The sequence below is a fragment of the Aulonocara sp. 'chitande type north' Nkhata Bay genome, linkage group LG10 (genome assembly GCF_057382095.1).
Source record: "Aulonocara sp. 'chitande type north' Nkhata Bay isolate Kocher_YH1m ecotype deep benthic linkage group LG10, A_spYH_male_GT1.1, whole genome shotgun sequence".
Classification (NCBI taxonomy): Eukaryota; Metazoa; Chordata; class Actinopteri; order Cichliformes; family Cichlidae; genus Aulonocara; species Aulonocara sp. 'chitande type north' Nkhata Bay.
Genome location: NC_141353.1, coordinates 23,304,724 through 23,331,539, shown reverse-complemented (window position 1 = coordinate 23,331,539; position 26,816 = coordinate 23,304,724). Strand labels below are relative to the sequence as shown.

The window sequence follows — 26,816 nt, the reverse complement described above, 5'->3', positions numbered from 1 at the left end:
CAAATAAGTGTTTTCTAACTAAATGTTGTGCACACGGTTTGTTGGCTTTGCTGCCGATGGTGCGTCTGCTGTGATGGGCTGATTGGAGCAGCAGCCACACTCCGCTGTCCATTGTGGCGCAATGCACATTGCAGAACACGTTGCAGAGCCGAGAATTATGAAACAGAGTTTCATAAATACTCTGAAACTCTGCTTTTAATGTCAGTACATTAACATGGTGCCTCCTTTCCTGTATGCAGATTTCCAGATGTGGTAAAAGAGGGCGATGTCCTGTAGACCACGCTTCCCAGGGAGGCAGAAAAAAAAATCTGTCTTGAAATTAGACCACTGTCTTTAGAATAGTTAAATAGCATAGCTGGGCAAATGGTTATTTGTATCGCTGGATATGATCAGCTGTGTTTAAAGAGGAAAATAGGCTAAACGTCCTAAATTTGGTTAGTTGAAATTCATAATTATTCTATTATCACATTGACAGCAGTAATAACAGTTCACCAGGCCTCAGAGTATCTAGAACTACTCTGGTTTCTGAATTACTATCATAGAGATGTTCTATTTCCACAAATCCTTTGCTGGTAGAATATTTAATATGCTCCCATATGTTTATAAGTAGTTCAAAGTTTATGGTTGCTGTTTATTTTCCCTTCTTCTTTAGTAGAATTAGGAGAGTGACAATATATTCACTGAAAAACTCTCTTTATTCTCTAAATAAGGTGTTTTATGGTGTTCCTGTCTTGTTAGACGGTTTTTAATTAAACAGTTTATATACATACATAGCGGGGAACTGGTAACTCTGTCTATCCGGTGCGGGTTATACAATATTATAAGAAGCCTGGAGAGCTTATCAGAAACGGACAGCCAATTAAAGGTTTACTGTTTTGAATTTCAGTGGATCACATAGCAGCTGCAAAATGCTCCTTTTTGGTAACTGCACCTGATGGGTGTGGTTTGAGTCAGGAAACATATTTTATTAAAAGAAAAAAACCCTCAGCTGCCTGGAAGATTGCCTGAACTCTCCAACAGCCATGGCAATCATTTCAGTGTATTAGATTCTTGTCATGAGGCTGCTAGGCTACAAAATAAACTTTTGCAAGCACCAACTGATTTAGAACATGAAATGGAGACTTTGCATGAACCCCTCCTTTGCTAAATCTGTTCATTTGGATTTCCTTGTTTTTCTGTTTAACCATAGTTTAGCTTGCTTGGGTCGATTAACCATGGTTATCCATGTAGCTGCTTCCTATTTTTTAATGAATATTCGACACAGACAAAGTAGATTAGTACAATTCTAGTGTTGGAGGATGCTTTAGTGATTTGTTTTCTTTGTTTGGCAGTAGCTAATCGTATAGGATGCCAAGCTGACATAGGAAGGAAGTCCAGGAAACGACTGTCTGTTTCTGGCCACGGTACCAAGACAGGCTCTGCAGTGAATCCAATGAAGATTGTTTTTTATGAGTGTATTAAGAGAAAGGAAAAGAGGATGGCAGATAAGTCTACCAAGATAGCTCGGTTGAAAACAAGGCGGACCACCCATGTGATAATGGATGCGATTATGGTTTTTTAGTAATCATTAAAAAATACTTGTGTTTGTGAAGTTGCTGTATAAGTTTACAGTTGTGTGCCTAACCTGACCTCTTTTCCGCGACACTCATTAGTTTGGTTGACGTCATAAATTTCTTTCAGAATGCATATGTGCAAGAAGGCGCCTCTGTCTGTGTGACTTAGCTTTCGAATTTTTTTCCAAGGTGGAATTCTGCCGAAGCAGCAGGGTGTTTTTTAAAGACAGCGTCCTCATTTGAACTCTCTCTTTTAGGTCCTCCCTTTTTTTCTCTCCTCTCTTTTACATGTATTCACCAACTCCGCCCACAAGATCTGATATTGCATCGTGCTCTTCCTCCTTCTCAAATTTCACGAGAGACAGAATAGAAAAGAAAGTATAAAGTGTATGAAGAAAATGCTCTGACTCTGTCCATCTTGTGTCTAATATTTATGTACATCACCAGAATTCCTTCCAATTGGGCTTTATTTCTCACTCCTACTAGGAGGAGTGATATTTTGTAAGGCATCTACAAAGATCTACCAAACGTTATTCACTTGCATTACTTAATGCAGTCCATAAGAAAGACCTGAGATGAGCCTCATCTCCGTGACACGTAAATCAAAGTCTTATTTTTTTAAGAAGCCAATTTAACAAGTACTGTTTCTTCCTGTTTAGCAAGTACTAATTGACATTAATCTTCTAAAGCACAATTATGCATGATAGACGGAGTTGTTTGCCGCCTTTTCTACAAAAGTGTCAGATAATCTTAAAGCTGAATAGGCAAATTTCTGGAAAATAATAGGTCAGGAAATACCCTGATCTGTAGATTATAAACACATTATACTATGTTTGCAATATTTTTCTTCTATCCCTACATTTTCTATGATTTAATCCTTATTTTGGTACATTATGCGTGCCAGGATACATTAAACTTTAATTAAACATTAAAGTTGCGGGCCATGGAAGATGGTTTAAAAATCATCCTTCAGTTGTGACATCAGCAAACCACTTCATCAGTCACAGATGTACCAGATTTTTCTTAATTTATTTTTTTAATCACTATATCTAGTGAGATATTTCTCTATATTTAATCACTTACTCCTGTGTGAGTTCAGACATATTGGCCTGTTCACTCATTTTAAATGACTGACTCATCTGGCATCCTGGCTGAACAGCATTGTGTCCAGTGAACACCATAGCAGGATTAATGATTAGCCAGTCACCACCAGCATGGGCAAGACACACAGGCTGTTTATAAAGACATTCTGCAGACTAAACTGTTACATTGCTGCTAGCGGTGCATACACACTAGTAACTAGAGCAGTGTGTCTTTGTGGATATTTAGGGCAGATGAAGAGGTAAAACAGAAGAAAAGCTGGTAGTAGCAATATTTCTAAATCCCCAGTCTTGCTTCCAGTTTTAATGCTAGAGCTTAAAGTCTTTTCAAAATGTCAGTTAAATGTTTGAAACAACCGAATGACGATTGAAAACAAATGCTTGTGCCATTTGACATATTAACAATGGATTTGTTTTGGCTGCTGTACATAATCATCTTGATCCGTCGATGTAAGTAACTGCTTCCCTACGGTCTTAAAAGCACCCAAAACTCAACTTGCATCACATTAGCAGCTTCCTCAATAATGAGAAAACAGGTTATTGGTGAATCAAGTGTAATTTCCTTGTTTATCTCTCTCCTGGGATGCGGTTGATGTTGGCTGGATTCCTACTCTTATTAAATTCAGAAAGCGTTTGATGGTGTCCTAAATCTACTCCGAATAAAATTAAAGGTCTTCAGTACTGTAAAACCGAATGTGTATTCGTACTGTGCTGTGACTACACATGTCTGGGCTGAGGTTTAAAGAAAAACAAAGTTTTGTTTTTTTGTCCTTTTGTGCATGTGTGTAAAGCCGTGGGCACCATAATAAGGAATGCTGATTTTTATTTTTTATTTTTTTTGTATATATGTGTGTCTGCTGGAGCCCAGCCCAGTTATGTAAGAAAATAATAAAAATTATGGTTGCCTGTGTATAAGATGCTCTGTCAGTTGTGGGAGCGTTGCCTGGCACTGACAGCTGGGGCCTGAAGGTTGATATAGTGTGAGTCTGCTGTCATCTCTTTATTGACTAGCCCCGCAGGCTTGAGTTATTATAGTTATTCATCAGCAACAGGCTGTTCTGCCCTGCTTGCCATGGAGCTTTTCCACTTTGTAACAGTATTAAACACACAGTGCCAATAAATACCCACATGCATCCTCAGCTCTGTCTCTGCATCTTGTGGAGATAAACGTTTTAATATGCGCTTCATAACTAGTTTGGCAATGGTACACAGAAACCCTGATTCCCTCTGAATATTTATCACCTACCTAACCTTGTTTATGACACTCAAGCCCATTGCATCAGTTGGTTTCCTAAATCAGCTGGACTATTTTTTTTTCTCACAAAAATGGCACAAACATGAGTTTATGGTGCGTTTTCATAGAACTGCAGGTTGATACTCATAGTGATTATATAGAATGCCAAGATGGCATATGTGGGTCTGATTTTTAATTATTGTTGGAAAACAATGTGTTTACAAAAGAATATAAGCAGCTTAAGACTGTTAGGATGATAGTTGGTTGTAGCGACAGGAAAAAGGATGTGAAATATCTGTGTGACATCTAAGAACTCCAGCGAGTCTGGATGTTATTCAGACTTTTATTTTATTGAAATCTTGGGTATACTTGTTTAATTTCTGTGGCGTGTATTGGAATGACTGCTTTTTAGTGTCTACAACAAAAATAAAAAAGGCATCACGACTGCCTTGCATGGTTGCAAAATTACCTGTTTGATGGCTTTGTATGTGCTTGTTTGTGTCAATAAAGATATAATAATCAGCGACACACTTGAATCTCTCAAGTCTTAATATGTGTCTCTATCCAGAGATGGACAATCCAGAGGCTAGAGTAACAGAGGTCCACGCGCTAGTGCACCGGCTACCAGAGAAGAACAGACAGATGCTGGAGCTGCTGGTGAAGCACCTGGCCAAGTAAGTGGAAAAATTGCACACATGGGACAAGAGGTGTAACTGCATTATACGCTGTTCATTTCTAAAGCAGTTTAACACTGTGTAGTGTTATTAGCATTAGCGACTCCATTTAAATTGCTATAATGCTTCTTTGCTTAATTGCTGTCCAAAAGAATTAATGCTCAGCGTTGACCACATGCGCTAATGCTGTGTGTACTGAAAATAGAAACCCATCCGCTAACCACTAGGCGAAATCTATTTCTGGACTTGGGCCTTTAAAAAGAAAGACGAGCTAGTGGCCGGATGCAGGTATTTCTGTCAGTACCAAGAAGAGTTAATCAGACCTTATTCTCAGTGTCTAGTTTACAATTGGATTAAAAGTGGTTAAAAGGTTAAGAAATTGCACATATATTTTTTTATGTAATGTAATTTTAAACTTTACTTGTTTCTGATGCCAATCCCGACTTTCCCAGCAAGATTAGCGCTCGACTTTAAGTTCACCCACCTAGTAAAACCCCTTGTCACAATTTAGACTTTTGCTTCAATGCTTTAGATGCTGCTGTACTGTACACATGCAGTGGTGCTTTGTATTGTACAGGTGAGAGAAATTGTGAATAAAACCCATTGTCTTTCTGCAGGTCACATTCTGCAAGTTGCTGTAACACATAAGCAGAGATAGCATGATACCGCTAGCTTAAGTCTACTTATTTCTCCAAAGCACCCAACTTGCTTTGTGTTTTCAGTGTAAACCCGCATCTAAGCCCCCATGGCTTTATCTGGCTTTTCTTCAACAGCAACAGCATGATACAATCTGTGGTAATGAGGACATAAGCCGCATTTAAACCACATGTAGGTGAACGCATTTGCAGAGAGTTCCGAGGACATGTTACCTGGGTTTAGTGGATTACAGCTGCCAATAGCTATTATCATCACAGGCTTATAGGTGGAGGCTGGATCACACTGTAGCTCAGCTCTCTGTGTCATTTTGTTCATGTATGATTTAAGATTTATTGCATTGTTCAGTGTATACAATGAGGTTTGTAATGGTTGAGATTTAATGAGAGCGTAAGTGTAAGCCAAATGTATTATTATGTCACAATCAGGTTTAACATATTCTCCCTCATTATGATTTTCCTGCTTTAATGCCATTTTTTTGGACTGCTTAGGCAATGCGCCGATCTATCTTGACTGAGCTCTTACATTTTATATGAGTTTCTTATTTTTTTTAATTTTTTTGTAACCTGTGTTGTTTGGCAGCTTTTGAAATCAGGATTGTGCTCTGAATGCAGTGAAAACACATTTGCTTTTCCTGTAAGCTCTATAAAGTCTCTGCAGGCTCCTCCTGTTCATTTGTTTCTTTTGTCTGTTTGTTTATTCATATATGTTAGTGTTACTTCTGTTATTATACACAGGAGAAAAAAAATAGGAGTTGCTTCTCCTGAAAATGGGTAAAATAAGTGAGGCTGTATATTTAGGTAATAATTATGTGAGTGATGCGTCATGTGAGACTTTGTTAATGTAAGAAAAAAACTGTCAGGAACTGTAGCTTCAAATCGTGTCAAGTTCCACGTTTCTAATTTGGATTTACTGTGTCGCCCTTTTCTTTGTGTAACCTTAATAGTGTGGCCAGTCACCATCAACAAAACCTCATGACCATTGCCAATCTGGGTGTAGTCTTTGGACCAACTCTGCTCCGCCCACAGGAGGAGACTGTTGCAGCCATCATGGACATTAAATTCCAGAACATTGTTGTGGAGATCCTCATAGAGCACCATGAGAGGGTAAGATGATGCATAACCTTAATGAGTAGCATAACTGCAGAGAGATTAAATGCACCCGTTACACAGACATTGTGTATTTATACAGACACATAGACAAACACACACAGCTCAAGTTGGCACTCCTCAGTCTTTTGACTTTCCCAGACTACTGCTGTATCTACTGGAATGTGTGAAAATATAGTAAAAGAAAGCAAAAATCTTTAACACGCTTGTCTCACCATAATGAAGAAGCATGTACAGTGTCACAGGCGATTAACACAGCCTGCAATAACAAACTAAAAAGCATATTTGAAAACGAATAGACTTATGTAATCGGTTCGAGGAAGGCGGAGGTAAAAAAAAAAAATTACTGCCTGTGTTTATTTTTATCACGTCGTGGGGATTTTACTTTCCTGACTGTACTTAAAGTGGAAGGAAATTTCAGTAATGCCATGATCACTGCCACAAATCTCAGACTAGACCCAGCAATGTCCCCTGTTGTTAAATCTCTACATGTGTAATTACTCTCATTTAAAAGACGTTTCACACGCAGCTGCAAGCAGCTTTGTTACAGTGTTCTGTAATTGCAATGGTTGAAGCTCTGCTGCAAAATAAAAAAAATCCAGGAACTAATATTCAGTGTAATGCTTCTGCTCACAAATGAATTAATGTCTGTCCTCAACGTAATGGGCAAGGGCGGTGAATTATTGTTTGCTTTTATATCACTGGAATCAAATTTAAATTTGCCAAAGCACTATTTACATATTTATGCACTGTGCTGTTTCTTAGTTTGTATTTAATTCTGATTGTCTTGTTTGTGCAGATATTCAGAGACATGCCGAATTCTTCTTTGTCCAACACGCAGCTGAAAACGCCCAGGAGGAGGAGCACAGACAGCAAAACTCCTTCCTGCAGCGAAAGGCCACTCACGCTTTTCCACACCCCGACACATTCCCACAAGGGTAAGCTGAAGGACATGACCTCATGCAAATGATTTATTTATTTATTTTAGGATTTCTTTATTTAATTTTTGGTTTTTTTAAAAGCATCTGTTTGTTTGCATTAAAACATAGACAACACAGGTATACCAAACAAACCGAACAACAAACAGAACAATTCCTAATCCTAATTCCTTCAGCCACCTATTAAAGGGAGGAAGTTTGTCAGACATGCAGGATTGCAGCGGAATTTTCCTTGCTAACAGCTTTGATAAGTAAACCTCATAATGATCTTTCGTACTCTTGAATAAAGCACCCAAAATAATGCTGTAAGGGGGGGCTCCCTATTAAAAGCCTTGGTGAAAAACAAAAAAAGTGACCCCTAAAGGTCAGTAATCTGTTACATTAAATAAGAATGCAAGGTTTTTACCTCTCAGCTGTAAAAGGCTGTTGGAGTATTTTCGTCACACCGCCAGGTGAGCGGAAGAACGGGTGGCTTTGACACCAGAGTTTGTGAATATGATAACCCAGGAACGATTCAACGTAGGATTTTCAAACTAATACCATAAGTGCATCTACTAAAAATCTCAGATGAGAGTGGTTGCCAGTTTTTCTAAATAGTTCAAACCATTTTTATGAAATGAGAAAGCCCCAAGGAATACATCACTCACACATTTACTCTTACAGGTGAGAAAAGGAACAGTGTTGGCAACGCCACAGCTGCTGACCTGCAACACTCGGTGTCCTCGTCTGCTAACTGTAACAGCAGCAGCAGCAGTAGCAGCAGCAGCAGCCAAGGTCGAACCCCGAGACACAGCCTGACAAGCAATGATGGCGAGCAGGACAGCCGGCAGAACCGGCCCACATCACTGTGAGTAGGACAGCATTACGAAATAAGGTTAACCCAAGTAGTTTCTAACAGATGCACCAGCATAAATATGTGCACTCGATTTAAACATTAAAATGGCACAGTGGTGTGGTGGTTTGCACTGTCACCTCACAGCAAGAGTGTCCTTGATTCGAATGCACTGGAGAGCTGGGACGTTTCTGTGTGGAGTGTGCATCTTTCATAAGGGACTCTGGCTCAATCCCACAGTCCAAAAGCATGCTTCTCAGGCTAACTGATGATTCTAAATCGGCAGTAGATGTGAGCGACCTGGGTGTACGCAGCCTCTCGCCCTGTGACAGCTGTGATGGACTTGTTTTGTTCACTGAAAGCATCTATGAGTTGGTGATTTACATAAAATTAACAAGAATTTTAAGAAGAAAATTAAGGTAGTAAAGATAACTTATCAGTCTAATGGTTTTTTAAAGGGTATTTTGAACATATTAATATATGAGGTACAGCAGATAAAGCTCTGTGCACAAATATGAAAACATTTAACTTCAAATATACATACAAACTAAAAAATATATACACTATGTGAACTGTTTTCAATCACACTGATGAAACACTGTGCTACATATTTGTATATCAGTATACATCTCCATGTATGGTTGACAGGAGCTTAGTGAAGTATACTTTTGACTGGCTGGTTAAATCCCAAAGGATTCTGGTGAAGTTCTGCAGCTGTCTGCTTCTCCTGAATGAATAAAATTTAAAAATAGCTGCTGCATAATCTAGCCAAGCAGGTTTTGATACAATGAAAAAGCATAAATGGTACTTGATATTTGTCATGCTGTGCAAAAGCTGAGTTTTTTTCTTTCTTTCATGATCTGTTGCAAAGCAGCATGACAAAAGTGGCAAACGTACATCCAGTCATAAACCCCTTTCTTCACTGACGAGAGGGTGACATGCAGCAGATGACATGTCCCACGTGGAGTCGATGCACCTTAAATCCAACTTCTAAAAGATTGTGACTTTGGTTTTTTTCAGTGCACTTTTAGTTTAAAACTCAATGTATGGCATTAAAAAGTTGGTATGGTAATAAGTGTCTCAGATTTACCTCTCACAGTGTGTTCGCTTGTCAGATTATCTTGTCTGATTGTCAGTTTAAGAACTGAAACCAGCTGAGATAAAAATATTATCACAGGGCTGACTGAACCTGTCTCCTGCTGAAAATAACCATGTTTTTATGTAAACGTTAAATCTGGAACTCACAGAGACAAAGGTTGGCCAGGCATATGGTCTGACACACAAATGTACAGGAACACAAACAATATCTTCTGTCTGTCATCCTGATATTATTTTATGGTGTTTGTTGTTAACATACACCTAGTTATAAAGACTGCAGGCCCAGTCTGTCACCAATAATTGTTTCTCCTTCTCTTCCACTGATACTGCCACTCATTCTCCTTTATTATCTCCCACGGCTTGGAATTCATTTTTTAATTTTCTCAACAGCATGCTACTGTTCCACCCAGCCTTTGTTTATCAACTTTGTTATTTGTGTGAGTTCTGTGTCAATTTTGCATCTTCAATCTGAACTTTGATTAATGTTAGAAATGAACGGCGATCAGTACTGTAAGGTTTCCTTCATCAAACAACAAAAATACTTTTGGCTGCTGATTACTTGAGTATGGCTGTGGACTGTAACAGAACAGAAACATACCTCCTGCCCTTGTTGATGATGTTGTTCCTGGGATTCACTGGAGCCACTTGCCTAGCTTGGGAGTCACTGTACCTAGTGCTTCTATTACCACTGGGACCACTTGTTAAGTCAAATTGTTGAATGTTGTCATTGTGTTTCTTAAATTTGTAAAGTCTCAGTTCAAGCAGTAGGATCAAAGAGATTCCTTTGATCCTGACCACCTCTCCAGCCACTCTGTGCTGGGGGAGGTTTTATTGTAGATACATCTTATCTGAAAGATCTGTTTCTTTTGTTGTAAGCTTCCTGCTTTTATGACCCTTTTGGTGAGCAGGAGGTCACACAAACGCACCCCCATGACACACACACACACACACACACACACACACACACACACACACACATAGTGCCTTGTCTTAGACCCATTGGGGGGGTTTACGGTGGGAGGTGCTTGTGCTGTGATGTGTATTGTAACTGTCATGTCAATAAAAAGGCTACGAGGGGAGCTGCTCTTTGAAGGATTTGGGCTAGAGACAGGTGAGGAGCATTGCTCCACTGCCTGGTTCTGACCAAAGCTCTCCCTCGTTAGCGAGTAAAAGACCGGTTGAAGATGTTCTGTCTTGTTTTCGTTCTTCATGAGGAATAAGTCTCTAAACTAGCGGGGCCTGTGGAAACATAGACTCAACACCACTGTTACCTTCACCCTCCACATCTTCTCTGACCCCTTGGTACTTCTGCAGCTTCCTTCTTCTTGATGTTGCTGTCATTCAGAACTGTTACATCTATCACTACGGCCGTCTTCCTCTGTTTGTCTACCACCACTATGTCTGGTTGGATAGCCATCACCGTTTTGTCTCTCTTTATCTGGACGTCCCACAGGATCGTATCTCGGTCATTTTTCACCACCCTTGGGGGCGTCTTCCATTTTGACCTCAGGACTTCCAGGCCATACTCGCCACAGATGTTTCTGTACACTATGCCGGCCACTTGGTTATGGAGTTCCATGTATGCCCTGCCAGCTAACATCTTACACCCTGCTGTTATGTGCTGGATTGTCTCAGGGCCATCTTTACACAGCCTGCACCTGAGGTCTTGCCTGATGTGATAGACCCCAGCCCAGCGCTTATTCCTGTGCTGCCATGATTACTGCCTCTGTGCTGTCTTTCAGTCCAGCTTTGTCCAGCCACTGGTAGGACTTCTGGAGGTCAGCCACTTCCTCGGTCTGCTGGTGGTACAGATAGGGGTCTATCCTTCCATGATGGATCCTCCTTATCCTCTTCTTTCTTGGGTTTCTGCTGCCTGAGGTATTCACTGAGTATGCGGTCGGTTGGAGCCATCCTTATGATGTATTTGAAGTATTTTCCTGTTTCTTATGGTATGCTTATATTTGGCTTAAATGCTATCTTTACTAATCACAATAGATCAATCAGTAAAAAAACAAAATAAATTAAAAAAAATCATCTTTATATCTTTAATACTAATATTACTGAAAGCATTTTTTTTTTCAAACGAAAGCCAATGGCTGTATATAGACAGTATACTCTATATTGTGTGTACAACATAAAACAAAAGGGTCCACATTAGGATGTCTAGAGAAGTGTTATTCGTGATATGTGAAATGAGGGGAGAAATAAGAATGCACAGCAGGAACAGGTGCTTTAAGAGATGCTCTGAAGAATACAGAGAACAGCCGACAGAGAAAAGGGCTTTTTTGGAAACTCTTTGCTTTATGAGTCACAAGGAAGAAGCATTTAATGACTGTAGTGAACAATTATGTTTTTTCCTTTTATCCCCTTATACTTGTGCTTGGGCAGAACCGTATGTTTGATGTAATTGTTTTTTATACTTTATGTCCCTTTCTGTTTGCACTGTATGTCTCCAAGCATGTTAAAGGTAAATTCGAACTTGCTTAATTTACTTTGCTTTATTTACTTCTGCTTTTTGGTGTATATGCCAAAGGTTACTGCAGGGTCCTTGGTTTGAGGTTTGGGTGTCACTTGCTGTCTCCCTGCTTTCATGCCTGCCCATCCTCTGAAAATAAGGCCTTTAAAATTCCTACAATCGAGAAAGAAAAGAAAAAAATGACCAGCATGGAATCAAAACTCTACCAGCTCAGTGTGAACAGACACACATTAGAGGATTTTCGATTTAGCTGTTGAGGGATTTTCAGCCAGAGTGAATACACTACACCTTGGGGAAAAGAGTCATTCCTAAGCTGCTGGACTGGACTAGCAAAGATAGATATGTGTAACTGACTCTGATCCCAGCTCGGATCATCATTTCATATTCTCCCAGAGCCACATCACAAATTGGCAGGAAAAACCAGCCTCAGCGACCTCATCATATGCGCAGAGCTACAGAGCAACCGGTTGACATCGTTAGCTCTGTCTGTTCTCCTATTCCCTACTACTATTTGTCAGGTGCTTTTTACAAACCTGCAAACCTTTGACTATGTCTAGAGGCAAACCTAAAAGAGATGTCAGTCTGCAATGCACTGGGGTCTGAGTTGGGTCAAATCTACGAGGTCGACGGTGGCCTGGACCTGATGTTCTAAGGTGAAAATGTAAATGCCAAAAACCTCCTGCTCTGCTCTGCTCTTGTCTCTTTGTGAAAGTCAGTGAATTGTTTTGTATTTATCGTGCTGTTTTTTTATTTTTAATGAAAAGAAAGCAAAGCAAGAAAATAATTGTTTAGTGGAGATTGATTAGTATAGAGTGAGTGACTGAAAAAAACACTCTCACGTGCCATCAATGAGAGGAAGAAGAAAAACATCCATTAAGGATTTGTAGACAGGCTGTCATCAAGATACTCCCTCCTAACAGCATAACACCCTTTTACACACATGCATTACCAGATTACATGTGTCTGCTTTGGCTGCTTTTATTGATAAACAGCTTGTTTATATAAATATTTTTTCTCCTTCCTGCTCTCAGGATATTACAGATATTACACTGATTACTTCAGAGCTCTAATAAGGGATAAATTCATGCCACCATCAGTAAAAATGGACATGTAGTATAAGTAAAAAACAGCCTCTCACTTTTCTCTGCACTACTTTAACCTTGCGTACAGGTAATGCTGGGCTCTGTGACAAAAGAAGTAAGTAAAATTTATGATTCTCATTACTAAAATGTTCTCAGAGCTTTTTGCACCCTTGTGTTTTGAGTCCAGACTCAACATTTGCAGGCAATTCTGGGGTCAATCTGATTTATTTCTTAAACTATAAATTCTTGTTTAAGGCTGTAAACTGTATTTGTCGCTCTCACATCTGCAGAGGCAAACACTACATGGTGGTGTTGTGACTCAGCAGCATGAAGTCCACTTTAAAAACAAAAGAAAAAAAATCAGGCAGCTGATTCCATGAGTACAGGTCATATTCGTTGCAAAATAAACACGAGATTCACCATGAAATATTCAGATTATTTATAATTGCATTGTTAATTCTCAAAATGTATTCTTGCATAGTTTTACTGACATAGAAGTTGGTCCCCTCTTGCCGTGTCTATCACAGTGATCTGTGATTAGTGACAGTTAAAGGGTGCTGTCCACACTGATTGATTTTTTTTTTTTTTTTAATGTTGATTGATCTCTGAGTGGAGAATAAAGTAGAAAAGGATGGATCAGTTACTGTGACTCTGCTGATCCTGATAAAGCCACGGTGATAATATCAAAGTGCCTTTTTGAGCTTATTTAAATCAAATGATCTCACTTCCTGTCCTGTTACTAGTTTATTTACCAGAGTTCAGAGTTAACATCAAGTTGAAGTAGTTTGACTTTCTAATAATTTATTTTCTAAAGTAAATTTAGAAGTTAGAAGTTGCAAGATTGATCTTCCAACTCGTACTTCTCTCACTCTGGAGTTGCCAAATACTGATGGTGTAAGAAGAGCTCCAAAATAATTATGGAGGGGGTGAAACTGTTTCTAGATGTTTCTAAGGTCAACAAAGATATATGTATCACTTATCATCTTTGTTTATGTGTGTTTGTCTTGTTCTGTGTGCACTGAGTTACTGATCTAAAAGCTATTTTACTGATGCTTTTATTGTAGTGTCCCAAAAACATCCATCCATCCTCAGCTCATTCAGTTTCCCTGGACAGGTTGCCAGTCTGTCACAGGGTCCCTGAAACAAAACATCACAAAACTAACTTTTAAATATAGCTACGTCACCATAGCAACCATATGTTACATCATCAAAAAAAGGGAAAGGCTGTTATAATATAGAATAGAGCCGACTATGAATCTGTTGACGCTGTGCAGAGAGGGAGATAAGAGGAAAAAATAATAATCCTCTGACTCACCAATGTGATGTTATATAAAATGAATGAGGGGATTGATCTGACACTGGAAGAAAAAGAGTACAGTCTGCTTTTGCTAGGCAGGTGCAGATTGTTAAAATAAAATAATAAAGAAGCCATATCTTTACAGTAGCCCATTTATTAGAGTTTCTCTCTTTTTACCATTTTTAGTGGAAGGATATATAGAATTTTTCACCTCACTATTCATTCAAATTACTTCTTCTGTTTGGTATGGTAAAAAAAAATCTTCACAGAATTTAAAATTACCTCTCAAAGTATTTCACAAATAGAAAATTCTACTCAGATTTCCTGTACTTTCTGGCTACCTTTTGAATCCACTATAACATATCAAATGCTACTATGTTGGCACTGTTGGCTATAATATGTCCTTTTAACTCCATTCTTCTAATAAATTGTCACTGATTATGGGGGCAAATTGAGTATTTTAAAGGCCAGTTAAATGTGTTCACTTGTTGGATTCCTGGTGATTGAAGCAATCAGAAGTAGCTCAAGAATCAGTTTGAAATCTTTTTAAACAATTGAGGCAAATTGCTTGTGCTATTAAGAATAAGTATAAGAATAAGAAGACCTGCAAATAAGACTCCCAGGAAAAATTCAGTTTAGAAATAGGTGTATAAATATACGACTTTTTTTTTAGTATTTAGCTTTTATGAGTAATACAAGTAAGAAGAAGCAAAGGCTTCCAAAAGAAAGCCCAAAATAAACGTCGACGTAGGGGATGATGCACAGCAGCATGGCTGTGTTTTCAGTGCTGTGAATGCACAACAGTGGGTGTTCTGGTTCTTTGTGACTCTGCTGGCTTAATTTACATGCCAGTTTTCTGTGATGCATTTACGTTTTAATCTCTGAAACAATCTGGTGTTGCCTTTTATGTAATCTTTGTGTGTTAAAAGTGACAGTTCATCTGCATCCTGCATCATTGGATTAGAAAGACTGAATGAAAAATCTTTTGGGGAAGTCCAGTGTTGGTCAAGTTACTTTATTATTATTATTTCTCTAAGAAAGTTATCCCATTACTTTTCTGAGGTAAATAGTTACTTTATTACTTAGTGACTTTTTAAAAACATAACATAAACTTATTACACTGTTCCTCTGTCTCTCTTGCTGCATTGAGCATGTTTATGACAAAAGAATTTCCCTCGGGATAAATAAAAAAACAAAGTTCTAAAAAACAAAAAAAAGTTCTTCTTATTATTATTATTATTAAATACACGACATGAATGTGTTATAAATCAATAGACCTTTCAGCCCAATTCTATTTTTTTCTGCATTATCCATCATATAAAATTGAATCAAATGAGAAAGTCTCTTTTTAAAGCTTGTTTTAGTTTGAATCTTTTAACTTTATGCACTTCGCATCAGGCAAAAATTAAATTATACGCAACAGTCTTTGACTTGAAGGAATTTGTTTAACATTTTAACCTATTCTCTGCATATTTCAGCATATGAACTAAAACAATGTTTTGTGTTTACACTCAAATAGATGCAAGTACTTGCAAAGATTCAGCGGCACTAAGTACAGTCGTTCTTAAATCTATTTTTACCTGTTTAGCAGGAGTGGGGCATGTGGAGGTTTGCCTAGTGCCACAGCAGTCATGTCAGTGGGGGGATCCGGGGGTTTCTCTGTGAATTTCACATTCCCATGGCAGCGTTCTAGGTGCTTGCTCAGATTTGAAGTTAAATTTTTCGCTGTAGAAAAAGTTTTTTCCCCCACGCAGAGTGTACAGCAGACGCGAATGTTTTTGTCACTTTTTTACAGAATCGAACTCAAAGTAAAGTCAGTACTTCGAGCTTTAAACGCTGCATGGTCGTACTCTCCTTCACAATCCATATTATTCATTGTTGATCTACACACGTCTGTTGTTGCTACGGACGCTGCACGCTTGTTCGTCATTATCATGAGACACTCTCACAAACAAAATCACGGTTTAGTAATGCGGTAACGTAGCGTGCTTATGGGAAAGTAACAGTAATCTAATTACTTTTTTGCCATAGTAATCCCTTACTTTACTAATAAAGTAATCAGATTACAGTAACACATTACTTTTAACACGCTACTGCCCATCTCTGGTGAAGACATGGATCTTGCTGAGAAAGTTGAAATACATTTAACATCACCACGTTGACCAAAACTGCATCTATGACTATTCTCTTACAAAGAGTATCACTACAACTGATTCTTGGATCAGTCCTTTGTAGTTATTGATTTTTTTTTATCCCCACCTAATTAAAGTCTTGTTGATTTTTTTTTTTTTTTTTTTTTTTTTGTTACATGTAAGGATAAATATAAGGATATCGTGTTTACCCTCCTACGTCTTTGCATTTAACCCATCCTAATTATTAGGGGCAGTGGGAATCAACTATGCAGCACCCAGGAGACAACTACAAATGCACACCAATTCCTTGGTCAAGGGCAGCATGAGTGGAAAATTAAACCTGTGCAACCACAGGGAGAACATCCACACTCTGACCTCTACCCACTGTGTTTACAGACCGCAAGATTCAACTGGGACTGTGTTAGGACTTCACCAAGGGAAAATTCAAACAGCCTCCATATTAGCCTCCATTATTCTTGTTGTTTTAGTTGAACACGAAGCACATTACACTTTTACAGAATTTGGTTTGGTTTGGCTTCTGGATTCACTATTTTAGCTAAGCGAGATTGGAGGGCTACTTTGCTGACTTGTCATTTATTCCTCATGTGGTGGAAAACTCTCATGTAGAACTGTGGACATCATTGTCTCTCAATTTATAATGTACAAATTCATTCCACAATGTATTTTCCCAAGTCCAGAAACACTTCTGTATGTAATAAAATGCACTGATAACAACTGATTGATTCACTTTGTCTTCTTTTCTTGTGTGTGTGTTTCCAGGCTGAACCCGAAGCCTCGCGCCAGCATACCAACAAGGTACATTTAAAACTGCTTTAAAGTCACACTTGCCACTTGTCACACCTAATTTCCAGTACTTTAGGGTATCAACATGAGGTGTTATTTATCCTGTTTTTATCTAATTCTATCAACATGTCATTCTCTGTAAATTTGTCCTTCAGTGCAACGTCTTCCAGTCCCACTTCTCCACGTTCGCCCTCCTGGCCGATGTTCTCAGCCTCTTCCAGTCCACAGCCAATATCTTCTGCCTCCAGTGACTCCTCCCCTGTCAGGTTAGTGCACAGTATTTATGAAATGACATGATGCTGACTTGCCAGCAATAAGAATGAAACTGCAAACTGTGCTCATTCTAAGAAACCTTAAACTGCAAAAGTCTAGGACGGCATGAAAGTAAAAAAGATGGAACTTTTGAAAGATGAAAGCAGTTGTCATCAATTATTATTCAGGAAAAATATATTTATACAAAATTGTAATATTTGCCCAACTAGTTAAAAAACCTTATCTGAAAGCTTATGGATCTCCATTATTGTAGTTAATTTGATCAACACACTTCCAGCCAGCAGAGCTCAAGAGGCATTGGTGTAGTGGATGTGACTGACCTCTCCTCTTCCCCATGAAACGAGAGAGCTTAAGAGCTAACTCGTCCCTCGGGGTATTACCGCAGTATCTCAAATCAAGGACACGTCAAGCAGCAGTCATTCTAATATGAGCCTCTCTATTGAAACGGCAATAAAAATACGCCTTAATTTGATGCAGTTATTCATCTGAACCTTGGTAGATATATAGTGTCTGTCACTACAGTTCATTTCAGTGCTTAACATTTTAAGCCTTAAGTGTCCTGGTGCTGTTTTAGAAGCTGATAACAGCTAGTATTCTTTTCAAGTGCTTTGCACCCTCAAAATATCAGGTCTTTAAAGCTGTGACCTCTAAATGACTCAGTAGGAGACGGTAGACAGATATAACAGTAAATTATATCTGAATGAAAAGGTAAAGTTTACAAGGCAGAAAGAAATGACAAGCTAGAACTTTAAAGACATACAACACCACGGAATATTACAGTGTCGACATAAAACCATGTCCAGAGTGTCAAATAATTAAGTAAACATATGCAAACACATCCTCATGTGCAGTTAACACTGACGTACAGCTTATTTTTAAAGACTAATTCAGAGTCATGTCACACAATAAGCAGGTAATGAGTGTATTATTTACCAAACAGAAACGCTGTGGTGGGTTCATTCCTGTCCAGTTCCATATCAAAGACCTGGTTCAGGTTTGAACATGTACAGATAATTTTTTTTGTCATTCCTGATATAGAACAAAAAGCTTCATTATCTTTATCTTCAGATCCTCCACACAAGCAAAAGGATAGGGTTGTTCTCACAAGCACTGGGTGCTCCCCCTCAGCAGATTTCTGGACATAGGCCTGTTTCCACAGAGGATCAACTGTAGGGCTGTTAATCCTCTGCTAAGTGTAGCTTTGCATGATGTACAGTCATGCACTAATATTTTATACCTACTCTAAAATCAGGAAAAGGAAAAAGTCCATGTGTGAATTTAACCATCTGATACTTAATAAACAGAGCATATAAAGTGACCAACCTGCCATTTGTGTTAAATTGAGGTACTACTTTGGTGTCTGATTACTGGCTCAGTGTAACTCTCTTCTTATTTCCAGTTTCACGGGCAGAAAAGCTCGAGCTCTATACGCCTGCAAGGCAGAGCACGACTCTGAGCTGTCCTTCATCGCTGGGACCATCTTTGAGAATGGTGAGTCACAATCTGGACTTGCCAGCAGAAAGGAAAAAGGAAAGAATGTGGGTTGGCGTATAGAAACTATTTGTTGTCAAAACAAAAATCCAGACTTGGGAATTTGCTTGGCCTTGGTGCTGAGGCTTTCAAAAAATCCTCGACGTTTATCCAAATAGTCAGCCGTCCAAAAATTATATATGATAGGCTTATAGCACCACTTTCCCTTGACTAGAACTTCTGGAACTTCTTCTTTATGATATGAAGTGAATATGAAGGAGCATAGAGGAATGTACACTGCTAATTCCAGAGACTGGATCCACAGAACATTTGTTTAACATATTTTATCTGGCACCTGGCAATAAAATGTGCTGAGACTTTAGAATCTGGCAAACAGACAAGCTGCTAAAGCAATACACTGGACTGAATATGTAACAAACAGCAAAGACATGCATACTATATATATGAAAGTTACCCAGAGACATACAAACCATGATAAAGGGAAATGCTAAACATTTTCCCCTTTCTTTACTTTCCTATTTACCCACCTTACCAAAGGAAAATAATGGTTGGACACTGCTGCGTAACTAAAATTATTGTCACTGTGTGCAATGATCTAGTGTTCTCGTTTCCTTTGAAATGGGTCCTTTGAAGATGGACACCAGGTCTGTGAGCACTCAATGTCAATTTCTGTCTTCAAAGCACTTTGTGTGTCAAGTGGGCAGTAAGCTAGAGTTGGTTTGCTGTCAGTTTTTGATTGAATGCAGTCGTCAGTTTACTGATAAAACAATGAACTTGAACTGCTTACATTTATAGTTTAGCAAGAACTTCATTAATTTGAAAGGAAATTCTGAAATTTTCCTCAGAAACGATGATATAGTTTCTGTAGAAATGGCAACTTACAGCCAAATGATGTAGAAAACGTTGCTTTTATAAGAAAATATAGGCAGAATAAAACTAGTCTAGTCCCCCATTTCAAAGAGACACAGTGTAGATAAATTATTACCTTCACTTAAAAAAAAAAAAAGATTCTTCACCCTCAGTAACCATGAAGCAATAATTTTACGTAAAATCCAACAGAAGTATATAAAAAAGGTTTATTCATTCAAATAATTCATTATTAAGGCAAAAGTGCTCAGTATAAACTTAATATACAGTGGGGCAAAAAAGTATTTAGTCAGCCACCGATTGTGCAAGTTCCCCCACTTAAAATGATGACAGAGGTCAGTAATTTGCACCAGAGGTACACTTCAACTGTGAGAGACAGAATGTGAAAAAAAAATCCATGAATCCACATGGTAGGATTTGTAAAGAATTTATTCGTAAATTAGGGTGGGAAATAAGTATTTGGTCACCTCAAACATGGAAAATCTCTGGCTCTCACAGACCTGTAACGTCTTCTGTAAGAAGCTTTTCTGTCCCCCACTCGTTACCTGTATGAATGGCACCTGTTTGAACTCATCATCTGTATAAAAGACACCTGTCCACAGCCTCAAACAGTCAGACTCCAAACTCTGCCATGGCCAAGACCAAAGAGCTTTCGAAGGACACCAGGAAAAGTATTGTAGACCTGCACCAGACTGGGAAGAGTGAATCTACAATAGGCAAGCAGCTTGGTGTGAAAAAATCAACTGTGGGAGCAATCATCAGAAAATGGAAGACATACAAGACCACTGATAATCTCCCTCGATCTGGGGCTCCACGCAAGATCTCATCCCGTGGGGTCAAAATGATCATGAGAACGGTGAGCAAAGATCCCAGAACCACACGGGGGGACCTGGTGAATGACCTGCAGAGAGCTGGGACCAAAGTAACAAAGGTCACCATCAGTAACACACTACAACGGCAGGGAATCAAATCCCGCAGTGCCAGACGTGTTCCGCTGCTGAAGCCAGTGCATGTCCAGGCCCGTCTGAAGTTTGCCAGAGAGCACATGGATGATACAGCAGAGGATTGGGAGAATGTCATGTGGTCAGATGAAACCAAAGTAGAACTTTTTGGTATAAACTCAACTCGTCGTGTTTGGAGGAAGAAGAATACTGAGTTGCATCCCAAGAACACCATACCTACTGTGAAGCATGGGGGTGGAAACATCATGCTATGGGGCTGTTTTTCTGCCAAGGGGACAGGACGACTGATCCGTGTTAAGGACAGAATGAATGGGGCCATGTATCGTGAGATTTTGAGCCAAAACCTCCTTCCATCAGTGAGAACTTTGAAGATGAAACGAGGCTGGGTCTTCCAACATGACAATGATCCAAAACACACCGCCCGGGCAACAAAGGAGTGGCTCCGTAAGAAGCATTTGAAAGTCCTGGAGTGGCCTAGCCAGTCTCCAGACCTCAACCCCATAGAAAATCTGTGGCGGGAGTTGAAAGTCCGTGTTGCTCGGCGACAGCCCCAAAACATCCACTGCTCTCGAGAAGATCTGCATGGAGGAATGGGCCAAATTACCAGCTACTGTGTGTGCAAACCTGGTAAAGACCTATAGTAAACGTTTGACCTCTGTTATTGCCAACAAAGGTTATGTTACAAAGTATTGAGTTGTATTTTTGTTATTGACCAAATACTTATTTTCCACCCTAATTTACGAATAAATTCTTTACAAATCCTACCATGTGGATTCATGGATTTTTTTTTCACATTCTGTCTCTCACAGTTGAAGTGTACCTCTGGTGCAAATTACTGACCGCTGTCATCATTTTAGGTGGGGGAACTTGCACAATCGGTGGCTGACTAAATACTTTTTTGCCCCACTGTATACCACTGGAGTAATTTTCATTTAACTAGACACTGATAAATTTAACATTTTACATTTGTATGTATGTAATAAAATTACGTGGAAAATTTAGAAGTAATTAAATGAGTTAAAGTTGGAATTTTGAGCATGAATATTCTTGCAATCAAAATAGTTGATGCAGCTACTTGTAAACAGTCGCCGAATATAAAAAAATTCAATGCAATCACTGGGTAACTACTGATTTTTCCCAACTGGAATGAAGACTGCAATCCATTTTTTATTCTACTGTGAATGAGCCATTAGGACTCTGATTATATAATCTCAGTTTCTTTGTGCAGATCTGGGCTTCATTACCCGAGATCAGCCAAATTTAAGAACAATAACTATACTGGGTCTTCTGCTTTGCTGGCTATTATAATTATAGTTGGCCTGAGTAAAGTTTCCTTGTAGACATATACTCCATGTTGGTGGGATGTAGTTTCAAACCCAAACCAAAATAGAATTAACTGCATAAAGACTATTTAGGCTTATGTAATGCAGACTCATGTTATCCGAGGCCTTTTGGTCATAATGTGTCCTTGGGGACATCCAATCCTTAATGTGGTATCTCAGCAATGCAGTCTGCTCACGGCTGGCGAAGGATGAAGCATCCCAGCTGTCCACACGGAGCTCATAATACAACCTCATAGTGCTTTGTTGACATTTACAAGAATAAAGCAACGGTATAATATTCATACTACAGGTTTGCTGAATTTAACATTTCCCCCCTACATAAATAGTAAGAATCAAATACGTGCAAAGGCTTACATGGTTTTATTTTTCTGTCTTTGATGTAAATGTGGTGCGCAGCTTGGTGCAAATTAGATTCCTGGTGTGGACAAATCTGGTGAACACACAATCTAACCCTGTAGCAATGTTGCACTTTCGTATTTATAGGATGTTTAACCACCACAGCACCCCAAACTAATCTAATCATGTTTCCAATTTAAAACTTTACTGCACTTTTACCAAGCTGTTGGAACAAACCATCAAAAGTGGTATGTTTGAGTTAACAATTTCATTCCTGCATGAATGATTTCACAAGAATGAACTTACATGTTCATGTACAGAAAAGACTTTCCTGTTGCAGGATGCGTGCCTGACGTTTCGGGCTCATACTGTGTTTCATGCTCACAAGTAAACAACAGCCAATCTGTGATGCCAGAGATATCCTCTCCAAAGTATTTAGACATTAAACACTCGATGGGGAACATGTGGAAGTGTTAACCATCATCTTAAGCCTGCTTCTCCACCCTCTCACCCTCAGTATGCATAGTGTCTTCACATTTTTATGAACATTTCAGTTCTATGTCAATGCATTTCAACAATATCCATGTTTTCCCCCTTCTGTCTAGTTCATACTTCCAGGGAGCCTGGCTGGTTGGAAGGGACTCTTGATGGGCGAACAGGACTGATACCAGAGAACTATGTTGAGTTTGTATAATTTAACGGCATACATGAACTGGAAGATTGTGGATGGGAGTAGACCAAACTGGATTTTAATGAACTATATTTAACTTCAGAAAACTAAACAGATTGAGGATACAGGCTCAATCACTTCTATTGTACTGGACGGGACCAATGCAGATAAGGTGACTTTTTGTTTTGATCAGACTGGAAACTGAAACTGGACCAAGCAGAACCATATCCAATAGATATGACACAAAAACAAAGCATACCGAAGTGGGGAGAGAACCCTGAATTGCACTGGGGAATGAAAACATATATAAAAAGACGAGACTGCTTTTATTTGATTAGCGTGCGTGGCTTTTAGTCTTGGTGAAGACTATATGGGAACAAACCCAAATTTGTGTGTGTGTGAGCGAAAGAGAGAGAGAACAGTGGGAGGAAGTTAGACAAACTTGTATAAATGATTTGATATTTTTCAGCTGCAATGTGTGTGAGTTCTTTGCTTTTATATTTTGAACTGCACTGTCCCTCACTCCAACCACCTTTTCCACACACTCCTTTTTTTTGGTTAGGTATAAATAGGCAACTGTTTCTGCAGAGATGTTGACAGGACGTATTAACTTTGGACTTCACCTATTGTAGAATTGATTAGTAATGCCAAATGGGACAGTTAAGCTTTAAAAGTTGACTTAAATGATTGGGTTTGGCTTTATGGCTGTAAATGTGTGAGCACTGCAGAAGTGCAGTTATTGCCTGGGACAAGACTCAACCTGGCTAATGTTTCAGAGCTCCAGTTAAGCATCAGGAGCCCCCGGGCAGGTCGGCACAGGATGAGTTTTCTTTGGAACTAGTTCACTCAAAGGTCAGCTATGGGTTTCTCTTTATTTATAATTTTTCCCCTGCAGAGCCCTCGCATAAAATGCGAAAAATTTCAAATAATCCCCACAAGCCCATCAGCAATTTAAAATGCAACAAAGGCAGAACAGCTGATTCCTGTCAGTTAAAACAAGCCCAGCTGTGAGGCATCACCATTTCAGTCCATTCAGGAAGATTGAATGAACTTGGGAAAAACATGTTTATTTATAATATTTTCTTTTAGTTTTAGCCATTATGCAGATTTAGTTACTTGGTTATCTTGGATGCTTAAATCTTGACAGCACGGTGCGACTGAAAAATTTAAATAATTTTGAAAGTCAAGGTATCACACAGTCTTTATTGTTCCATGCCCTTTATACCTCATCACTTTACTTAATATTTCAAAAAAATGTAAAGTTAAGCATCCCTCAAGAGTTGAACATTCATAGTTTCTTCTTTACGCCTAATTTTTCCTGTGTAGGAAACAAGATTACATGATTATCTAATTTAACCATGGCTGACCTAGTTGAGTTATTCTTTGATCAAAAATTTACTGCCCAGCCTGTAATTTGTAAATACATTCAGTTCAGATACTTGAAGGGGGAAAAGGTGATAGATTTTTCAGAATTGTTTTTACTTGTGTATAAAAGCTGGTCAGCTTTGTGGCTTGCTCATTCCTTGAACCACTTGTTAAGAAAATTATTTTTCCCCATTTTATCCTGTATCCAGTTTATAAATTCAACAGAAAAATCAAATGGGAGAGTAAAAAAAGCTTAAATGTGAAATAAGACTACTTTATTCAAATCTAAATTTTTTATTTATGAGATTACTTAAAGGCTAAATCCTGCACGGCATTCTTTTTGGGGTGTTTTCTTGACTTTGTAAATAAATACACAGTATTTGATAAGGTATACTTTTTTCATTATGAAATTTTATATTTTGTATTTTTAGCATACTAATTTAATTCCTTAATTCCATCTTTGTTGCCCTGATTTTTTGTATCATTTAAATCCTGCAGCCTTAAATATTCTTTTGAATGTTTTTGTGAAAAATGTGCAGAATTAAAGACAAATCTTGAACAGCTGTAGCTTGAAGTTTTCTTTCTAGTTTCCAATCCTGATTCCGATTTTTGTCTTCTGGTTTATTATTAATAATGTGTAATTATTCATCCTGTAATCCCTACTTTATATTTTAAAAAAATTGTGCATAAAAACAGCTATTATTGTTTTATCCTTTTTATTCGTTTTTATTTTTAATTTATTTTTGTTTTAATACGGTTTATTTTCAGTTAGTTTCCAGAGTGGAGTCGTACGTTTAAGTTGAGTTTTAAAAAAAAGAAAGAAAAAGTTTAAATGTTAGATTTAGGCTTTTAACTTATTACTGTATAGAGAGCATACAGAGGCAAGAATTGAGAAAATCAGCATAGGTATAGCAATAAAAGCGCTAAAAAAGTATAAAAACTAAAGATATTTCTGCAATATTTTTATTTTAGGTTTTTAAAATTAACAGAATAGATTTGTTTTAGTTGACTAGAACAACTTTGATGCGCTACACTAGAATTTGAGTGGATTGGCTCATAGGTAAGCAGAACTATTCTCTCTTGCTAAACAGCACTTTGACACAAGGTTAGGCCATCAGTCAGCTGCACTGGACTTCATATTAAGTCATGTTTTTACAGTTTGGATTCCTTTTAAGTAAACGTTTACTGATGTTTATTTAAATTTAGAATCTACTTGTGGTGAGTCATAACTTGCAGCTAAGATGACATGAAAATGTAAGCTTTAAGTTTCAAGCACTCGTGACTGCAGGCTAATTCATTAGCACTTATTAGTTAATTTATAAATGCATTTACATGCTTTCTTTCTCATAAAAGACAAAGAGACTGATACCAGTACATTATGTGTGGGGCTAGCATCAGGAGGCAAATAGCTTACATATAGTTTAGCTTAGCATAACAGCTATATGACACAGGAAGGATACAGCTGGCCTCTTTTCATATTTAAGAACATAATACAACCCAGTCCATACATAAAAATCAGATTTCTTGCACACATGCTCTAAATGTTCACTATATTGCCAAAAGTACTCACTCACCCATCAAAATTATTGAACTCAGGTGTTCCAATATCTTCCATGGCCACAGGTGTACAAAATCCAGCCGGTATGCAGACTGATCTGGAAACATTTCTGAAAAAAATGGGTCGCTCCGAGGAGCTCAGTGAATTCCAGCGTGGTACTGTGAAGGGATGCCACCTGTGGATTATGGTGTGAGGGCATTTGTCAGGATTGGCCCCTTAGTTCCAGTGAAAGGGACTCTTAACGCTTCAGGAACCAAGACATTTTGAACAACTTCATGTTCTCCACTTTGTGGGAACAGTTTGGGGATTAGGGTCACCCCTTCCTGTTCCAACACAGCTGCACACAAGCAAAGTCCATAAAGACGTGGATGAGCAAATTTGGTGTGGAAGAACCTGACTGGCCTGCACAGAGTCCTGACCTCAACCTGACAGAACACCTTGGGGATGAATTAGTGCAGAGACTGTGAGTCAGGACTTCTCGGGACTTGAAGATGTTATTGCTGCAAAGCTTGAGCCAACATCATATTAAACTGTGAGGATTAAAAAAGTCACTCTAGGTCAGAGTTGTGTGAAAGCAGATGAGCAAAAACTTTTGGGAATATAGTTTACTTGTGTGTTTGGGCTTGTTTCTTTTTTTTCTACAAAGAGGTCTGTGCACCTTGTTAGAGCTACGCCATGAAGAATTAAGGTAAATTTAGAAGACAAAAGGGGATCCAGCCTGGAACTAGCAAGGTGTGTCTAATGAAATTACCAGTGTTTGTGCTTTTGGACATGCCATATATTAAAAACATGTAATAATAATAACAATAATAGTTAAAATAACAATAGTAAATAACTATTTCACAATTTAAAGAATAGTAGTGCAAGTTTATATTAATTTCTACAGTTACTTTATACAACTATGCAAGTTTAAACCTCTCCACTAATATTAGGCACAGAAGCCACACTTCATATTCAGGGAATTTTAT

General features: G+C 38.5%; 1 protein-coding gene across 3 annotated transcripts in view; it reads left to right on the top strand.

Moving 5' to 3' along the window:
• Positions 1 to 24,956, top strand: part of LOC147320926 (rho GTPase-activating protein 26-like) — an 88,898-nt gene extending 63,942 nt beyond the window's left edge. Inside the window, exons 18-25 of one of the 3 annotated variants that reach the window (XM_086309183.1) lie at positions 4,456 to 4,561; positions 6,162 to 6,321; positions 7,124 to 7,262; positions 7,926 to 8,109; positions 16,960 to 16,995; positions 17,139 to 17,249; positions 18,656 to 18,747; positions 22,861 to 24,956. In XM_086309183.1, the coding sequence (XP_086165309.1) occupies positions 4,456 to 4,561; positions 6,162 to 6,321; positions 7,124 to 7,262; positions 7,926 to 8,109; positions 16,960 to 16,995; positions 17,139 to 17,249; positions 18,656 to 18,747; positions 22,861 to 22,949 (917 nt within the window). In that variant the 3' untranslated portion in view covers positions 22,950 to 24,956. The remainder of the gene's footprint in view (positions 1 to 4,455; positions 4,562 to 6,161; positions 6,322 to 7,123; positions 7,263 to 7,925; positions 8,110 to 16,959; positions 16,996 to 17,138; positions 17,250 to 18,655; positions 18,748 to 22,860) is intronic. The other 2 variants (XM_086309185.1, XM_086309184.1) reach the window with 2 other exon arrangements.
• Positions 24,957 to 26,816: the final 1,860 nt, after the last annotated feature.